This window comes from Nerophis ophidion, linkage group LG03 (genome assembly GCF_033978795.1).
Source record: "Nerophis ophidion isolate RoL-2023_Sa linkage group LG03, RoL_Noph_v1.0, whole genome shotgun sequence".
Taxonomy (NCBI): domain Eukaryota; kingdom Metazoa; phylum Chordata; class Actinopteri; order Syngnathiformes; family Syngnathidae; genus Nerophis; species Nerophis ophidion.
The window spans coordinates 30,901,726-30,920,388 of NC_084613.1; the positions used below are offsets into that span (position 1 = coordinate 30,901,726).

The 18,663-nt window shown below is 45.0% G+C and overlaps 1 protein-coding gene and 1 non-coding gene across 4 annotated transcripts in view; one reads left to right on the top strand and one right to left on the bottom strand.

Annotated features, from left to right (window-relative positions):
* Positions 1–18,663, top strand: part of neto2b (neuropilin (NRP) and tolloid (TLL)-like 2b) — a 69,181-nt gene that overhangs the window by 16,572 nt on the left and 33,946 nt on the right. For all 3 annotated transcript variants that reach the window (XM_061894890.1, XM_061894889.1, XM_061894888.1), the window contains one exon: positions 12,900–13,064. In XM_061894890.1, the coding sequence (XP_061750874.1) occupies positions 12,900–13,064 (165 nt within the window). The remainder of the gene's footprint in view (positions 1–12,899; positions 13,065–18,663) is intronic.
* Positions 11,463–11,534, bottom strand: trnag-ucc (transfer RNA glycine (anticodon UCC)). The gene has a single exon. It is a non-coding gene; the product is annotated as a tRNA-Gly (tRNA).

Below are 18,663 nucleotides of genomic sequence, written 5' to 3' on the forward strand. Positions count from 1 at the left end.
CTGCGTTGAAGGAGTAAACCAAATCCATGTCTATGTCCCGACAATTTTGAACATGAATTAATACAAAATGATACATCACAATTTCCAGTTTCTACTATTCAACATGTTCGAAAAGGAATAGGAAGAAGCAGAGCTTATTTAATCATCACACATCCCCAACCTGTTTTGCCAGTGCAGTCTTTATTTGGCGGCCAAATTTTCACTGCAGCACTCGTCAATAGTGCGCAAATAATAGGGAATATATGTCTATTCATACAATTTTAATACTTTAATTTGTTTTTATGTTAAAAAAAACATTTTAAGGTGTGGCGGCTTTTATTTTGCTGTGGCGGCAGGCCATCATTGGGGAAGAAGCTCGGTGTTGTATAAATTACAATAGAAGTATTTCAAATTGTGTTACAAAGGCTCCTAATTTGGCCGCTGACGTTTGCGTTAACATATTGGATCATTTTTGGTTGTATTATTGTGTCAAAACTATTTTTTATCTACCTATTAATCTACTGGTAATAGGTGGTTACTTTTTATTGTAACATGGTTCTACAGTGGGGCAAAAAGTATTTAGTCAGCCACCGATTGTGCAAGTTCTCCCACTTAAAATGATGACAGAGGTCTGTAATTTTCATCAAAGGTACACTTCAACTGTGAGAGACAGAATGTGAAAAAAAATCCAGGAATTCACATTGTAGGAATTTCAAAGAATTTATTTGTAAATTATGGTGGAAAATAAGTATTTGGTCAACCATTCAAAGCTCTCACTGATGGAAGGAGGTTTTGGCTCAAACTCTCACGATACATGGCCCCATTCATTCTTTCCTTAACACGAATCAATCGTCATGTCCCCTTAGCAGAAAAACAGCCCCAAAGCATGATGTTTCCACCCGCATGTTTCACAGTAGGTGTGGTGTTCTTGGGATGCAACTCAGTATTCTTCTTCCTCCAAACACGACGAGTTGAGTTTATACCAAAATGGATACATGGATGATACAGCAGAGGATTGGGAGAATGTCATGTGGTCAGATGAAACCAAAATACAATGATTACTCCATAAGTAATCACAATAAAAATAAATAAATTAACCATAATTGGTGAAGTAAGTCACATTTCATATGATGAGATAACTAAGATTATTTTGAGAATGAAAGAATGGATGGATGAAATTAATTCAGAATGTTTATCATGGTACTTGTACGGCGAATACCGAAGCATGCCGCTGTGTTATTACGATAGAAAAATAGTTCCTCAGTGTTCGCTCTTACAATAACAATGTTGCTACAGCTTGATTATTATACAGGTTACAGAACATAAATGAAGTATTCTTGACGGGTTTTGAATGCATTTGCATTGCAACCACTATCCACATTGACAGCCACCAAGAACGAGACAATTTTTACATGTTAGAATGCAAAAAAAACTAAACACACAACCTCCTGTCTTCTTGTCTGTGTTACAGGTAGGCCAAATTCCCCAAAAAGTGCAGTACAGCTTCACTTAACACAACGTTTAGTAGATCAGTGGTCCTTGCTAATGTGAACTGATGTGGCGCAGTGTGAGAGTGGCCGTGCGCAACCCGAGGGTCCCTGGTTTAATCCCCACCTAGTCCCAACCTTGTCACGTCCTTTGGGTCCTGAGCAAGACACTTCACCCTTGCTCCTGATGGGTGCTGGTTAGCGCCTTGCATGGCAGCTCCCTCCACCAGTGTGTGAATGTGTGTGTGAATGGGTAAATGTGGAAGTAGTGTCAAAGCACTTTGAGTACCCTAAAGGTAGAAAAGCGCTATACAAGTACAACCAGGGGCGTCGCCAGACCCACTGTTGATCTGCAGTCCCCCAGTAAAAATTTCCCCAATAAAAAAAAAAACGCTTCAGAGTTTTAAGTCCACATAACATAGACAACAACGCACATACTACTTAGTATGGTAATTGATTGCTACTGTATTCACTCCACTAACAATGAGCACATGGCTAATTAATATGGTAATTTATTCACGTGTGGATCGAGACTTCGGTTGAGAGAGAAAGAGAGAGAGGGAGAGAGAGAGAGAGAGAGAGAGAGAGAGAGGATGCGAATCACTGCCGAGGTACGTAACGTTAGCCAACAACAATTTGTTAATTACATTATTTTGATTTTGATTTGACTCAAACTGTAACTCATAGATGGATATCAGAAAGTTATTCGCACGCAGCAATGAAGAAGAAGCGAGGAATGAGAGATGTAAGTGAAGTCCTAGCTAGCTAGGCAACAGCATTCTCTTAAGTTGATGCTAAGTTAGCTAACGTTATTCCTTGTATCAAGACAAACATATTCATTTGCTGTACGAACTGTCGGGGGAATTTCCAATGAACATGAAACATAATCTTGGTTATTGTCTGCTGGTTCTGCATAAATGATGATTTGGGGTAAGCATGTGTGAGTTGAGTGCTTCTCAAATGGTTTATCTTCAGGAAGAAAAACATTTTTCCATATCATCAAGTCGTGAGCCAATTTTTAAATCATTCAGGTTTATTTCACAGAAAAATAGCACAGAAGACTTGTCTTGTTAATCGGTGCGACTTTGACTAAAATAATCTTGTTTTGTCACCAGAAAAATAGCTACAGCTAAAGCATCTGGTTTTGTTTCCAGAACAAATAGTAACATTTCTGTATTTGTTTTCAGAAAGATGGCTAAAAATATTGGGTTTTGTTGCCCCATTTAGATGTTTTTAAAATATATTTCCATGTCTGTCCTGAGTCCTCCTCCAACTTGTTAGTCGGTTTGCCTTTTGCTAAAATATTGTAGCGTCCCGGAAGAGTTGGTGTCGCAAGGGGTTCTGGGTATTTGTGTTGTTGTGTTTCTGTTGCTTTGCGGTGCTGATGTTCTCCCGAAATGCATTTGTTGTTCTTGTTTGGTGTGATTCACAGTGGGGTGCATGTTTGTGACAGTTTTGGTGTTGTTTATGCGGCCACCATAAGTGTGACCTGTGGGGCTGTTGACTAAGTACACATTGCTTTCACTTGTGTGTGTGTGTTCAAAATTAACATGATCATTAAAGCTGGTAACGATCGTACAACGTGTCAGCATTTCTTGATGTCTTTGAGTAGAGACTTTTAAAGAAAATCGTCCAATGCTACATTGGTGTCAGAAGTGGGATGGCTTTCTCAGAGAAACTTGAGGATCTCATCAAATGCCTGGAGAATGCACTTCCGAATGAAGATCAACTACCTCATCACAAGGAAGAGGGAAGGAACAAGCGCCGCCCTGGTGGATTGGAGGCTCCACTACCTCAGCGCCAAGCAAGGGAGAGGCACTTGCGCCGCGCTGGTGGACTGGAGGCCCATCTACTTGGAGGAAGAATGGAAGCTCAATCTGATGGGACGAGAGTGGAAGTGTAACCGGATGGAGGAAGTGCGCCTCGTGTGGGAAGGAGTGCCAGGCGAAGAAGTGCCTCTCCTGTGCTGATGGTGGACACAAATTCCCTGCGAGATGACTACAGGCCAAGCATCGCCACACCAAAGCTTCCTCACTATAGTAGAGAAGGCTCTATTGAATCCTTCCTCCTTCAGGTCCAGCTAGCAGCACGTTTAAATGGCTGGTCTGATGTGGCAACCGCAGGGCATGTGGCGCTGTCCCTGGAAGGCCCAGCCCTACAGTGTTTGGTCGATTTACAAGAGGAGGAATTGGCTGATTGGCATGCCATGCGCGAAGCTCTTCAACGACGTTACGGGCGACCAATCCATGCAGACGAAGTACGAGAGCAGCTGTACAAGCGGCGACGCCTTTTGGGAGAAAGTCTCGGAGCTTATGCTGCGGACCTTCGCCGTCTGGTGCGAAGGGGCCACCCAGCGTTTCCAGAAGTATTACAAGAAGAGCTCACCGTGCAAGCTTTTGTCCGTGGTCTACAGCCTGAACGACTTCGAGAACACCTCAGACTGTTTGCTAAACACTCTCTCTCTGCCGCATTGACTGAAGCCGAACGTGTGGAGCACGTCCTGTGTCCAGATGGCCGCCGTGATGTTCCGCGAGTCCGCCAGGCTGGATATCACGAGACAGAACGAGAGGGAGCCGACCAAGTGACTGCAACGCCACGGCTACGCTCCTCCCGGAGGAGGCAGACCGAAGTGAACTGTTACCGCTGCGGTGTCCCTGGCCACATTGCCAGTCACTGTCCAGCCCCTTCCCCCATTGATGTTGCTGCGGAGGTGTCGTCAAACTAGAGAGGGGTGTCAGTGTCGGGGAACTGACACCCGGGATGGTTTCTACTGTACCCGAGGGTGACGCACAACGCCTGGGCCGCCTGGGCAGGGCCCGGGGGCTATACCTGGAATGTGAGCTTGATGGAACGGTCTGCAGAGCGCTGGTTGACACGGGGTCCACTATCTCCATCATCCGGCCGGGTGTCCTTCCCCACTTGCAGCACAGCTTGCCACCAGGCTGGACAATCACCAACACCCAAATTACAACAGTCACAGGAAGCAAGGCCGCCATGCTGGGCCAAGGGACAGTGTGCATTAAGGTGGCGGACCAAGAGAGACGACACCCATTCTGGCTGGCTGACATTCAGGACCCCTGCATTGTTGGACTTGACCTGTTGGAGATGTGGGGAGCCGTGGTCGATGTATCTAGGGCCATGCTTCATCTTGGTGAGAAAACAATTGCCCTTCAGGGGACTGATGAGCCCGGCGCCTGCAGAGTGACAGCCCCCACAGAGCCATCCCCTGCTACGGCCTTCATGGTGGACCAGGAGAAGTCTCAGCCTAACCCTTCTACTAATAGGCCGCCTACTAAAGAGACTCAGCAAGCTATTGCAGAACTGTTAGAGCGAAGCAGTCAAGGCCTGGATACCAATCAACAGGACCGAATCCCCTGCTACGGCCTTCATGGTGGACCAGGAGAAGTCTCAGCCTAACCCTTCTACTAATAGGCCGCCTACTAAAGAGACTCAGCAAGCTATTGCAGAACTGTTAGAGCGAAGCAGTCAAGGCCTGGATACCAATCAACAGGACCGACTGAAAAGCTTACTAAATGCCTTCCAGGACATTTTTGCAGCGAAAGATGAAGACTGCACGCACACCAGTCTCGTACTCCACGACATCGACACAGGAGACGCACGACCAATCCGGCTTCACCCACGCCGTCTGCCCCTTGCCAAATGAGTGGCTGCCCAGGAGAAAATTGAGGAGATGCGCCATGCGGGGGTCATCGAGCCCTCCAGTAGTCCATGGGCAGCACCCGCAGTTCTGGTCAAGAAGAAGGACGGCTCGTGGCGGTTCTGTGTCGACTACAGACGGCTCAACGATGTAACCCGCAAGGATTCCTACCCGTTGCCGCGCATAGATGATGCGTTGGACTACATAACTGGCTCCTCCTGGTTCAGCTCCCTGGATCTCCGCAGCGGCTATTGGCAGGTGGAGTTGGCTGCCGAAGCTCGACCAAAGACAGCATTCACGATAGGTCAAGGACTCTGGCAGTTCAAGGTGATGCCATTTGGGCTTTGCAACGCACCCGCCACTTTTGAGCGGTTGATGGAGAGAGTGCTGGCATCCATCCCCCGTGATCGCTGTGTGGTATACCTGGATGACCTCCTGGTGCATGCTGCAGGATTTAAGGGGGCTCTACAGAACCTCCAGCATGTGCTCCAAGCCATTCATCAGGCTGGGCTGCAATTGAACCCCAAAAAGTGCCATTTGCTTCGGCGTGAAGTTTCCTTCCTGGGGCATGTCGTTAGTGGGCAAGGTGTTGCCACTGATCCAGCCAAGGTTGCTACTGTCCGTGACTGGCCAACGCCAAGAGATGTTAAAGAGCTGCGGAGTTTCCTAGGACTGGCCTCCTATTACCGGAGATTCATCAAGGACTTTGCAACCATCGCTGGCCCTTTGCACCAGCTCACACACAAGGGACAGTTATTTGAATGGACTGACAGCTGCACTGAGGCCTTTACACAGCTGCGAGAGGCCTTGGTCCGAGCCCCGGTGTTGGCCTACCCAGACCCCAGCCGACCTTTCGTGGTTGATACAGATGCCAGTGATGTCGGTGTGGGGGTTGTGCTGTCACAGGAAGGGAATCACGGCGAGCAGGTGGTGGCCTTTTACAGTCGGGGGTTGAGCAAGCCAGAGCGGAACTACTGCGTCACTCGTCGGGAATTGTTGGCCATTGTCCTTGGCCTTCGCCATTTCCGTCCCTACCTTTATGGTCAAAGGTTTGTGTTGCGGACTGATCACGCCTCCCTCACCTGGTTGCTGAACTTCAAGGAACCCGAGGGGCAGCTTGCCAGGTGGGTTGAGATCTTGCAGGAATATGACTTCACGATTTCTCATCGACTAGGCCGCCTGCATGGCAACGCTGACGCGTTGTCCAGACGTCCCTGTGAGGAGGCGTGTCGTTTCTGCCGGCGGGCGGAGGAGCGGTGCATGCCAGACCCGTCAGTAGCTGCAGTCAGGCAACATGACATCACGGTCGGCCTGGACTGTTTCACCCCCCAACAATTGATCGACCATCAAAGGCAAGACCCAGTGCTTGAGAGAGCTCGCAGCTGGGTGGGGGCACAGCGGCGGCCGGAATGGGCCACAGTGGTGCACTTGGACACTGAGACCAAAGCACTGTACTCCCAGTGGGACAGCCTCCTGTTGTCTCGCGACCTGCTGTATCGTCGCTGGGAAGCCCCGACAGGACAACATGCTGCCCTCCAACTCGTGGTACCCCGTGTGCTGCGGCCTCAGGTCCTCGAAGTGATGCATGGCTTCCCAGGGACTGGCCATTTTGGAGTGACCAAGACCTTGCTCCGACTGAGGCAGCGTTTTTACTGGCCAGGCTGTCGCCGTGACGTAGAGATGCATGTCCATCGCTGTGATGCATGCACCGCAAAGAAAGGTCCCACGCGCCGCTCCCATGCTCCCTTACAGCAGTTCCAGGTGGGGGCCCCTATGGAACGAGTGGGTGTGGACATTCTCGGCCCGTTCCCGGTCACTGATAGCGGAAACCGCTACATCTTAGTGGCCATGGACTATTTCACAAAGTGGCCCGAAGCGTATGCGGTACCCGACCAGAGCGCTGCGACAACTGCAGAGAGATTGGTTTCGGAGATGTTCTGCCGATTCGGAGCTCCAGGGGAGCTGCACAGCGACCAGGGACGGAACTTCGAGTCCCAGGTATTCCAGGAGGTGTGCCGTCGCCTGGGTGTGAAAAAGACTCGCACCACACCGCTGCATCCCCAGAGCGACGGGTTGGTGGAGCGTTTTAATAGGACTTTGGCCACACAACTTGCCATTCTCACTGACAAGCGGCAGAGAGACTGTGACTTACACCTCCCACTCATTCTTTGGGCCTACAGGACAGCGGTGCAGGAGTCAACACGCTGCACCCCTGCATCATTAATGTTTGGTCACGAATTGCGTACGCCTGTTGATTTGGTTTTTGGCCCAGCCCCAGAACCAGAAGTGACCGGAGCACCGGGCCTGGACTACTACTACCACCTTGTGGAGCGGCTGCGGGAGGCCCACGAGTTTGCCCGGACCAGTCTAATGGAGGCTGGGGTCCAACAGAAGCGAGCATATGACCTCCGCAGTCGAGGCCAGGCCTTTGAACCCGGCGCACATGTCTGGGTCTACAACCCGGTGAGAAAGAAAGGACTCTCCCCAAAGCTCACTAGCCACTGGGTGGGACCCTGCAAGGTCCTCCAGAGGTTGTCCGACGTGGTCTGTCGGATACGACTGGCACCTCGGAACCGGCTGGTGGTGCTGCACCGGGACCGCTTGGCCCCATACCAGTCATTGGACCAGAGCCGGGGGCACTTGGACTCAAGTACCCTGCCGGAGAGGGAGATACCCCCAGGGAGGAATGAGGATGCTGAAATAACCCCCCCTTCTGACTTACCTGCAGACACTGGTGGCAGCCAGCCGCCAACAGGGGGGCGTCGACGACGCCAGTTACCTCAGCACCTACGGGACTTTGTGATGAACGCATGGGCTGTTGGGGACAACGAACCCAGCTAGGTGGGGGCTGTGTAGCGTCCCGGAAGAGTTGGTGTCGCAAGGGGTTCTGGGTATTTGTGTTGTTGTGTTTCTGTTGCTTTGCGGTGCTGATGTTCTCCCGAAATGCATTTGTTGTTCTTGTTTGGTGTGATTCACAGTGGGGTGCATGTTTGTGACAGTTTTGGTGTTGTTTATGCGGCCACCATAAGTGTGACCTGTGGGGCTGTTGACTAAGTACGCATTGCTTTCACTTGTGTGTGTGTGTTCAAAATTAACATGATCATTAAAGCTGGTAATGATCGTACAACGTGTCAGCATTTCTTGATGTCTTTGAGTAGAGACTTTTAAAGAATCCCGTCCAACGCTACAATACTCACTAATAGTCACTAGAAAAAAGGCTGAAATAATCTGGTTTTGCTGCCACAATTTGATTTTTTTTTCCCTAAACTTTTTTTTTTTCCATGCACACATCTGACTGAAAATGACACACAATCCACTTTTGTGTCACGACCCACCAGTTGGAAATCACTGGTCAACTGTATAACAGTTACTGTAATATTTCCATGTCTGTCCAGAGTGATTGACCACTTTGAAAAATGAAAACGAGACGTTCCAGTTTACTTCCCAGAAAATGATTCCCTGAACAGACACACAACAGTTGTTCATTTATTCTACTACTGTGGCTTTATTGTTTTGTGTATATTTTACAGTTTTGTGTATCTGAAATAGCATTAGCCACATTGCCAGAAATGGAAATTAAATAATATAAAAGAACCCAGAGATGTAGGGGTGCTTTATTTTTTGTTTTACTTTTGTAGATGTTAAATTTGCAGATGATTACTGCAAAATATATTTCAAAAAGAATGATTGCTCTAGCTTTTTGATTTTACCAGTAGCAGTTCAGAAGTCTGGAGTAAAAAAGTGCACAAGTAGGTCAAATGCATTAGTTAATTTCAGGTGGTTAATCAAAGATCCATACAACATAATCTGATATGATTTCATAGTTAAAAGCACTATTTATGTATTTTGTATGATAAATAAGTGCTAAAAATGTTTTTGCTTGCACGCTTTGCACGCTCACATGAATTATTTGTGCCCCAGGTGTGCCCCAGTACAGTATTAGGTCTAGTGACGCCCCTGAGTACAACCCATTTATTTATTTATAAGACAATGTACACTTCATTGCAATATTAAACTATTACTAGAATAGGCAATTTCTGATGACATTGTGTGTGAATGCTCCAATGCTGAAGTTGAACTGAAATGCTGACAGAATGTAGTATGAATGTAAGAATAGTTTGAATGTTGAGAAGCTGACGCTGAACTGAAATGCTAATGGAATGTAAGGTAAAAGGAGAAATGGTTTGAATGTTCAAAACGTTTAAACGCTGAAATAGTTTGAATGTTGGAATGGTTTGAATTTGGAAAAGTTAGAATTTCCAGGGTAACCAGAATTTGGTTTGGAACTTGGGAAAGTGTTAGTTTGAATGTCCAGGATGAGTGGCTTGTGTTGATGTTGGAATGGTTTGAGCAGGTTCAAAAGTGTGGGAATTGTGCAACATAGAAAAATGTCCCATTCATTTCAATGGGAACTTCCTGGAAATTTGGGAATTTTGAGAAAAGCAGGATTTTTGAATGAGCTGAATTTGTTGGTGTCAAGACTTGGACTATGGGATGGTTTGTTTTTCCGACGCGAAGGAAAATTAGTACGAGCAAGGCGTGAATGAAGGTACATTTTTATTTATACTCTAACAAACTGCAAAAAAAGGCAAACAAAAGGCTCGCACAATGGCGGTACAAAACTAAACTATGAAAACAAACAAAGCACAAAGGCAGAACTAAAAAATATCAAAAACTTACGTGACATGGGCAGGAGGGATTAAACAGCATGGCATGAAGGAAGTATGTGTAAAATCGCAGGCTGACCACCTGGCAACTACAGGTTTAAATATTAGCTATGATAAGTGCAAACAGGTGTGAGACATGAGGACAGGGGCGTGACATAAGGACAAGGTGAAAACTAATGGGTTGCTCTGGTAATTAGACAAACAAGGAAGTGCAGGAACAGGAACTGATTGTCAAAAAAATAAAACCAAACATGACAAAAACAAAACATGATCCCATAGACGTGACAGTTGGTGTTGGAATTGATTAAATGGGTCAAGAAATGTTGAATTAGTAACAGTTTTTAATTGAGTAATTCCTGGAATTTCTGCAAAATCGCAAATTTTTGAGGTTCCTTAACCAACTTAGTTTATGTCCCAAATATGAGGTGTGTTTTGACGGTGTAATGGTTGAAATGGGTTGAAAAATATGAACGGAGTAGTTGAACTTAAGAAAGTTGGAAATAGGTTACCAAAAAACGGGTATTCCTGGAAATGTTTTCACTGTAGAAAATGGTATTTCAATGTCCAGGATGAATTGAATCTGTTGAAGGTGGAATGGTTTGAATCGGTTGAAGAATGTGGGAATTGCGGAAGTTTGAAAAATAGCCAATTCAATTTGAATGGGGAAAATTAAAAAACAACAAAGAATTATGGGAAGTCCGGGAATTTGTTTTTCCTGAAAAAATTGGGAATTTCAGGAAAAGCGCGATTAAAAAAAACAAACTTGAATGGTATCAATGAGTTGAAATGGTGGCCCTGCGATAAGTTGGTAACTTGTACAGGGTGTACCCCGCCTTCCACCCGAATGCAACCGAGATAGGCTCCAGCGACGACCCCATGACCCCAAAAATGAAAAGTGGTAGAAAATGGATGGATGGTTGGAGTTGAAATGGTTGGTGTTGAAATTTTTCAAATGGGTCGAGAAATGTTGAAGTAGTAACATGTTGAATTGAGAAATGGTATTACGGAATTCCTGGAATTTCGCGAATTCTTCCAGTTTAAAAAACAACTTAGTTTTTTGTTCTGATTAGGATAAATGTTTTGACGATGGAATGGTTGAAATGTGTAGAAAAATGTGGAAGGAATAGTCGCCGGAAAAAAGGGTGGAGATAGGGCTTTGGTAATGCAGGAATTCTGGAAAATCCTGGAATCTTTTTGAACTTGGAAAAAAAATAGATTGAATCTCCAGAATGGTGGAATTTGTTGAAGGTGGAATGGTTTGAATAGGTTGAAAAATGTGGAAATGGTGAAAGTTTGAAAAACGGCCAATTAATTTTGAATGGAAAAAATGTACCGGAAAACCTGGTATTCTGGTAAATGTGGGAATTTTTGGAATTTGTCAAGGGAATGCCCGCGATTCTCGAATAGGCTTAACAGTTTGAAGTTGTAACGGTTTGAAGGTAGAGCACGCCAAAATCTGGAGAAGAAGAAGTAGAGGAATAATAATAAATAGATGAATGTTGGTGAGGAAAACCGTTTTTGTTTGATTGATTGATACTTTTATTAGTAGATTGCACAGTTCAGTACATATTCCGTACAATTGACCACTAAATGGTAACACACGAATTAGTTTTTCAACTTGTTTAAGTTGGGGTCCACGTTAATCAATTCATGGTAAAATAACACAAACCATGCATTGGCTGGGAATCGAACCCAGGTCAACTGCTTGGAAGGCAGCTATGCTAACCACTATACCACCAATGCTATGTGTAAATCCTTTGGAGCTTTCACACAATGATCATTCAATTTGTTATAATTCCACAAGAGTTTTGCAGCAGCGCATCCGAGCTGTCTGGTTGGGACGTGCAGATCGACTTATTTAGTGATCGGTTTGTGCATTCTTCTTCATGCTGGACATGCGACTTTGTCCCACAGTAAGCTGCTTCTTATGCGGAGTTCATGTTGCAGTCCTGTTCGCTTTGTAAAGAGTTGCATTTCCCCCACTCGGCTCAATGCTGTTTCCTATGCTGAAATAAGATTGTTGTGCTGCCGCCTTTTTGAAAGAAACTTTGCAGCATTTGTTCTATGTCCGTTGCCGCAAATCCAAACCACTGGCAACGCAGTGGAACAAACATCTCGCTCTCGTTATGTCAGTGCGTGTACTTTGGGGCGTTTGTTTTCCCGAGATGCAAGTCAATTGGATTGGACATGGCTTGGAGGTAAATACATGATTTTATTTTAACTCTAACAAAAGGTAAAAAACTAAAGGCGCACACAAAGGCGGAGAACAAACTCCACTAATGAAACAAAAACTAGCTCTTGGGCAAAAAACTATGGACATGAAACAAATAAACACTTACTGTGACAAGAATACACAAAACTCACGTGGCAAGAAACAAGCAGCAAGAAAACTAGGGCAGCATGACAATGGCATGAGTAGTAAGGATATCAGAGAGCATGGGTGTCCAGGAGGTAATGTCGCCAGGCGGACTGCCTGGCAACTGCAAGCTTAAATAATACCGACCTGATTAGTGACAGGTGCACGAGTGCAAAACGTGAGACAGGTGAAACCAATAAGTAGTCATGGAAACAAAACAACCAAGGTTGCACAACCAGGAACTAAAAAGAGTCCAAAAAATAAACAGCACATAGCCAAACAAAAAGATGATCAACAGACATGACACGTTAGCCTTGTGGATCTCCGCTAAGGAACTAAAGGGGCGGGTGAGGACTATGGGAGCCCAAGGGGGCAAAAAAATATGCCGGAGCATGAGTAAAAATTATTGATTTTAAAATTTACAAAATCGTCTGCAACAAAAAAATTTGAATTCATGGATAAAATAGGCCTACTGACCATCCATCTCTTTTCTACCGCTTGTCCCGTTCGGGGTCGCGGGGGGTGCTGGAGCCTATCTCAGCTGCATTCGGGCGGAAGGCATCATATACTGATCATTTACGTGACGGGAATGCATCCCAAATGCGTTCGCTCGCTTGTTGCTGTCAAATTTGTGGGACTCGGCCCGAATGTGTCGTCAACATGCATTATTACAATACAACGTGTATCAACTCTATTGATGTCATTCATATCGCATATCGTCTGTATTGTATGTTGTGCTTTGTGCTGTGCAGAGCAAGGTGCGGTGTCCAAAGTGGTGAAAGCTTCGCCTTCACAGAGGCCGCCACGTTCCCGTCACTGTGGAAATTGGATACGGCACGCAGATGGCGGCACTTTCAGCTCTCCCAACTACCCAAACACGTACCCTCCCAACAAGGAGTGTCTTTATGTGCTGGAAGGTAAATGCCAATTGCATTTCATTGTTAGTAGTAAGGCATTACTTTAAAGGGGAACATTATCACAATTTCAGAAGGGTTAAAACCAATAAAAATCAGTTCCCAGTGGCTTATTTTAGTTTTTTAGTTTTTTTTCAAAATTTTACCCATCCCGGAATATCCCTAAAAAAAGCTTTAAAGTGCCTAATTTTTGCTATCTGTGAAGCCATCGTCCATTTTCCTGTGACGTCATCCAGTGATGCCAGTACGGATAGCACAGCAAGATATAGCGACATTAGCTCGGATTCAGACTCAGATTTCAGCGACTTAAGCGATTCAACAGATTACGCATGTTTTGAAACGGATAGTTGGCGTATGGAGGCAGATAGCAAAAACAAAATTGAAGCAGAAACTGAAGCTATTGAGCGAATAGCTATTGACGCTATTCTGCCATGTTTGCCTTTGCATCGCTGGTAAAATGTGCAGACCAACGATCGGAAGTTTTGCATCTTGTGACACTGGATCAACTTAAATCCATCGATTGGTAAGTGTTTGTTTGGTATTAAATGTGGGTGGAGGGAAACGCTGGATGTAAATATAGTTTCAAATGGACATGCAGCTAGCCTAAATGGCATGTTAGCATCGATTAGCTGGCAGTCATGCCGCAACCAAATATGTCTGATTAGCACATAAGTCAATAACATCAACAAAACTCACCTTTGTGATTTACTTGACTTTATCGTTGGAAATGCATCTGCAGGTTATCCATACATCTCTGTGCCATGTCTGCCTAAAATGTGCAGACACTCCGGCACATTCAATGTGGGTCTGGCGGCAGATTTCTTTGACTTTATCGTTGGAAATGCATCTGCTTTGAGTGTCGCAGGATATCCACACAATCTTGCCATCTCTGTAGTAGCATAGCTTTCGTCGGTAAAGTGTGCGGAACAAACAACTGAACATTTCGTCGGCTTTCCCCACATCCTCGTATTTTGAACAAATTTCGTCCAATTTCTTGCCACTTTCGCATCTTTGGGCCAGTGGTGCAACTTATATCCCTCCCTTTTAGTGTTGTTACACCCTTCGACAACACACCGACGAGGCATGATGTCTCCAAGGATCCAGAAAATAGTCGAAAAAACGGAAAATAACCGAGCTGAGACGCGGTGTTTGTAATGTGTTTGAAAAAATGGCGGCTTTATTACCTAGGTGACGTCATGATCTGACGTTATCCCTCCGAGAGCGATAAATAGAAAGGTGTTTAATTCGCCAAAATTCACCCATTTAGATTTCGGGAATCGATTAAAAAAAAAAAGGTATTTTTTCTGCACCATCAAGGTGTATATTGACGCTTACATAGGTCTGGTGATAATGTTCCCCTTTAACGGTATTGAGCACTCTTGGCTTCTGAACAGAGAGTGCAATGTCTTCAGATGAACTCATCAATTTTCATTTTTGACTATAGGGTGTGTGTGACTTAGCTTGGTATCTGAAATACACAAGTACAATATTTTATTACTGTGTCATCTAATTAAATAGACTCAATGTCTGCATTTCACTTTGACACAAACATTGGCAGTTTATATAATTGCGTATGTCGTCTTAAAGTACCGGTACAGTGGAAAAACAAGTTGCCTCCATATTGAAAATATGATGATATATGTCTGCCTTGTGATACCAAAAGACTTCCAAAGTTTGCGAATAAATAGTATCAGTCTCACGGAAATTCCCAAGCCATTTTGAGAGGTGATGAGGAAGCTAGTCATGTGATCGCGTGACGTCGTGCTAGGACCCAAATATACCTTGCCCATCAACAACAATGCTACCTTACTCAGTGGCGTAGTGGTTAGAGTGTCCGCCCTGAGATAGGTAGGTTGTGAGTTCAAACCCCAGCCGAGTCATACCAAAGACTGTAAAAAAAAAAATGGGACCCATTGCGTCCCTGTTTGGCACTCAGCATAAAGGGTTGGAATTGGGGGTTAAATCCCCATAAATGATTCCCGGGCGCGGTAGCCAACCACTTCCCAGGGGGTGATCAAGGGGATGGGTCAAATGCAGAGGACACATTTCACTACACCTAGTGTGTGTGTGACACTCATTGGTACCTTAACTAATCAAGCAGTTATGATCCAGGACCTTATATTTTTTAACCCGAACACAAAGAGGATGAGCAATAAGTTTTAGAAGCCGCTTGACGGATACAGTTTCATTGTGACACTAGCAGCATTGCGAGGTGCTAAACATACAAACTAACCATCATAAAACAAACTCTTACTGTAATATTTCCACTCTCGCTGGGATGCCGACCGACAGGACGCTTATGTAATTTCATTCGGATAAAGATTCAATCGCAATCTTCACTAAGGGTTATAAAAAAGTTCCCTGCAGGAAGCGTCTTGTGGGCTCTATGTATTTCGCCATCTTAGGAGATGACAAAGTCGACCAGCCTGTTATACCATGGACACATTTGTCTACTAGCAGGTGAGAGCTTCATAAATTATAATCTAGAATTTACTTTTAGCAAGTTTGAGACCAACAGAAGAAGCCACAGGTTTATAGTGTGTCAATAATAGCAGTGTAAGCTAGCATTAGCTCACTGCTAACAATGCATTGCTAAAATGGTCTATTTGCATTGGCGCTTATAACAACAATATCAAGTGAAGTGAATTATATTTATATAGCGCTTTTCTCTAGTGACTCAAAGCGCTTTACATAGTAAAACCCAATATCTAAGTTACATTTAAACCAGTGTGAGTGGCACTGGGAGCAGGTGGGTAAAGTGTCTTGCCCAAGGGCACAACAGCAGTGACTAGGATGGCGGAAGCGGGGATCGAACCTGGAACTCAAGTTGCTGGCACGGCCACTCTACCAACGGAGCTATGCCGCCCCACCATATCACTCATATTTGGTTAATTTTCAGGTCATGACATGGAAATGGAGTATTGTTTGTGGTTTCTGGATATTTTTAGAGCGAAAATAATGAGCGCAATGGAGGAACCTCGATCTGTTGACTCAATTGTTGGCTATTTATTTACCATTTTGAATGCATAAAAAAAGCCGAGCATATGTGTTCTTGCCTTACAAAAGAATTGTGAATGATAATCAGCACAGCTATTTCTGATGTGTGTATATTTCCAGTAAGACTGATCTGATAACAATGTCAGAGTGCAGAAGTGTTACTACTGTGATGTCAATCTCCGAAAGTAGCCGAAGGTATTCAGAGCACAGTATTCAAAATGGATTTGTGGCATTTTGTGACGTTTACACGGTGTTTTCACATACTTTGCGGATTGTAAATACAATCAGATATGGTTTAATGCAGGGGTCACCAACATTTTTGAAACCAAGAGCTATTTCTTGGGTACTGATTGATGCGAAGAGCTACCAGTTGATACACACTTAAATAAATTGCCAGAAATAGCCAATTTGCTCAATTTACATTTAATAAACAAATCAATCAATCATCAATCAATGTTTATTTATATAGCCCCAAATCACAAATGTCTCAAAGGACTGCACAAATCATTACGACTACAACATCCTCGGAAGAACCCACAAAAGGGCAAGGAAAACTCACACCCAGTGGGCAGGGAGAATTCACATTCAGTGGGACGCCAGTGACAATGCTGACTATGAGAAACCTTGGAGAGGACCTCAGATGTGGGCAACCCCCCCCCTCTAGGGGACCGAAAGCAATGGATGTCGAGCGGGTCTAACATGATACTGTGAAAGTTCAATCCATAGTGGCTCCAAGACAGCAGTGAGAGTCCCGTCCACAGGAAACCATCTCAAGCGGATCAGCAGCGTAGAGATGTCCCCAACCGATACAGGCGAGCGGTCCATCCTGGGTCCCGACGAGCGGTCCATCCTGGGTCTCGACTCTGGACAGTCAGTACTTCATCCATGGTCATCGGACCGGACCCCCTCCACAAGGGAGGGGGGGACATAGGAGAAAGAAAAAAAATGCCCGCGGGCACCGCATTGGTTTAATGGATACAATGAAAAACAAATAAGCATATAAAGTCAACTTGTTTTTCCACTCTACCAATAATTTAAACCAGCCTGTGCAGGTTAGCAATCATAGCTAAATCGTTTAGCAGTCAGGTGCTGTAATAGAGTTATCTATGTTGTCTGTTGCCATCTCCCGGTGAATGTTGGCTATAGCGTTATGGGGTTGCTTTTTGATTGGCCAACGATTTACGTGGTGTTGCGCACCTGACGGCAAGTGAGTGAGTCTGTTCTGGAGCCAAAAGTAGGAGACGTAACTTTATCACCTCGCCTGGTTATTGAGTCCAACCGAATATATTACAAATGGCGACGAGGATTTAAAAAGAAGCCCACTGCGTGAGGGGACTTTATTGGAGGGCTTTGCACTGGTCGTAGGTAAAGCTGACGAGTAGCCTAGTTTGTGGAGGAACTGGGCACGTGTCAGATTAGCAGTAGCACCGGATGCTAACATGGCTCTGACAGTGGGTCGCATCGATGAATACAACGATTCAAAGGAGGATTTTGATTCATATCTGGAGCGTTTGGAGCAGTGGATGCTGGCTAACGAGATTGAAGGGGACAAGAAGGTGTGTGTTTTCCTTTCTGTTATTGGAGCAGACACTTATAAGCTGCTGAAAAACCTCACGTCTCCGGCATTGCCAAGAACTTTAGGATATGATGTACTGAAGAGGGCGCTATGTGGACATTACAAGCCCGCACCTGTTGTGATAGCGGAGCGTTTTCGCTTTCAGAAACGTAATCAGAAAGAGAAGGAGGCTTTTCTGATTACATTGTGGCTTTGAGGCATTTGTCAGCCACCTGCAATTTTAGACAATATTTGGACGATGCCATGAGAGATCGTTTTGTGAGTGGATTACGTTCTGACGCAGTGCAACGCAGGCTGTTGTCTGAAAAGGACCTGACGTTTCCCCGTGCCTGTGAAATTGCAGTCTCTATGGAGCTTGCTTCCAAAAATACAATGGAGTTCTCTGGACACAGCGGACCTCACCATGTAAATGCCCTGTCAAGTGTTACTCATTTTTCTGAGAATGGGAGGAATGGACAGTTCAGATGGAAAAAATAATAACAAAGCAAAGGAACACAATGGAGGCAAAAGAGACACAGGGGGGCAGCAAACATGCTACAGATGTGGTGGAAAGCACTCAGCACATGACTGCAGATTTAAAAATGAAGTGTCATGCTTGCTCCAAAATTGTACACATTTCCCGTGCATGCAGGAAGACTAAAGGCCAATCTTCAACTCAGTATGTTGAAACTGAAGGGAGTGCTTCTATAAGTGGTGATGAGGCAGAACTTTTTGGATTGTACGCAGTTGACTCCACCTCAAACTGTGAAAAAGGTTATACAGTGGATATTGTACTGGGAAACAAGAGCACCACAATGTTACTGGACACGGGTTCAGCAGTGTCAGTGGTTTCTGACAACTTTTACCAGGCAAACCTCACTCAATTTCCCTTGAAACCAGTTTTCAAGTTGAAGTTGAAATCATACTTAGGCCAAAGTATTGCTGTTCGAGGGTACATCATGTTGCCAGTACAGTACGAGGACCAGCAAGTGACACTTCCACTGGTCATTGTACAGGGAAGCAGACCTGCACTGATTAGCCGCAACTGGC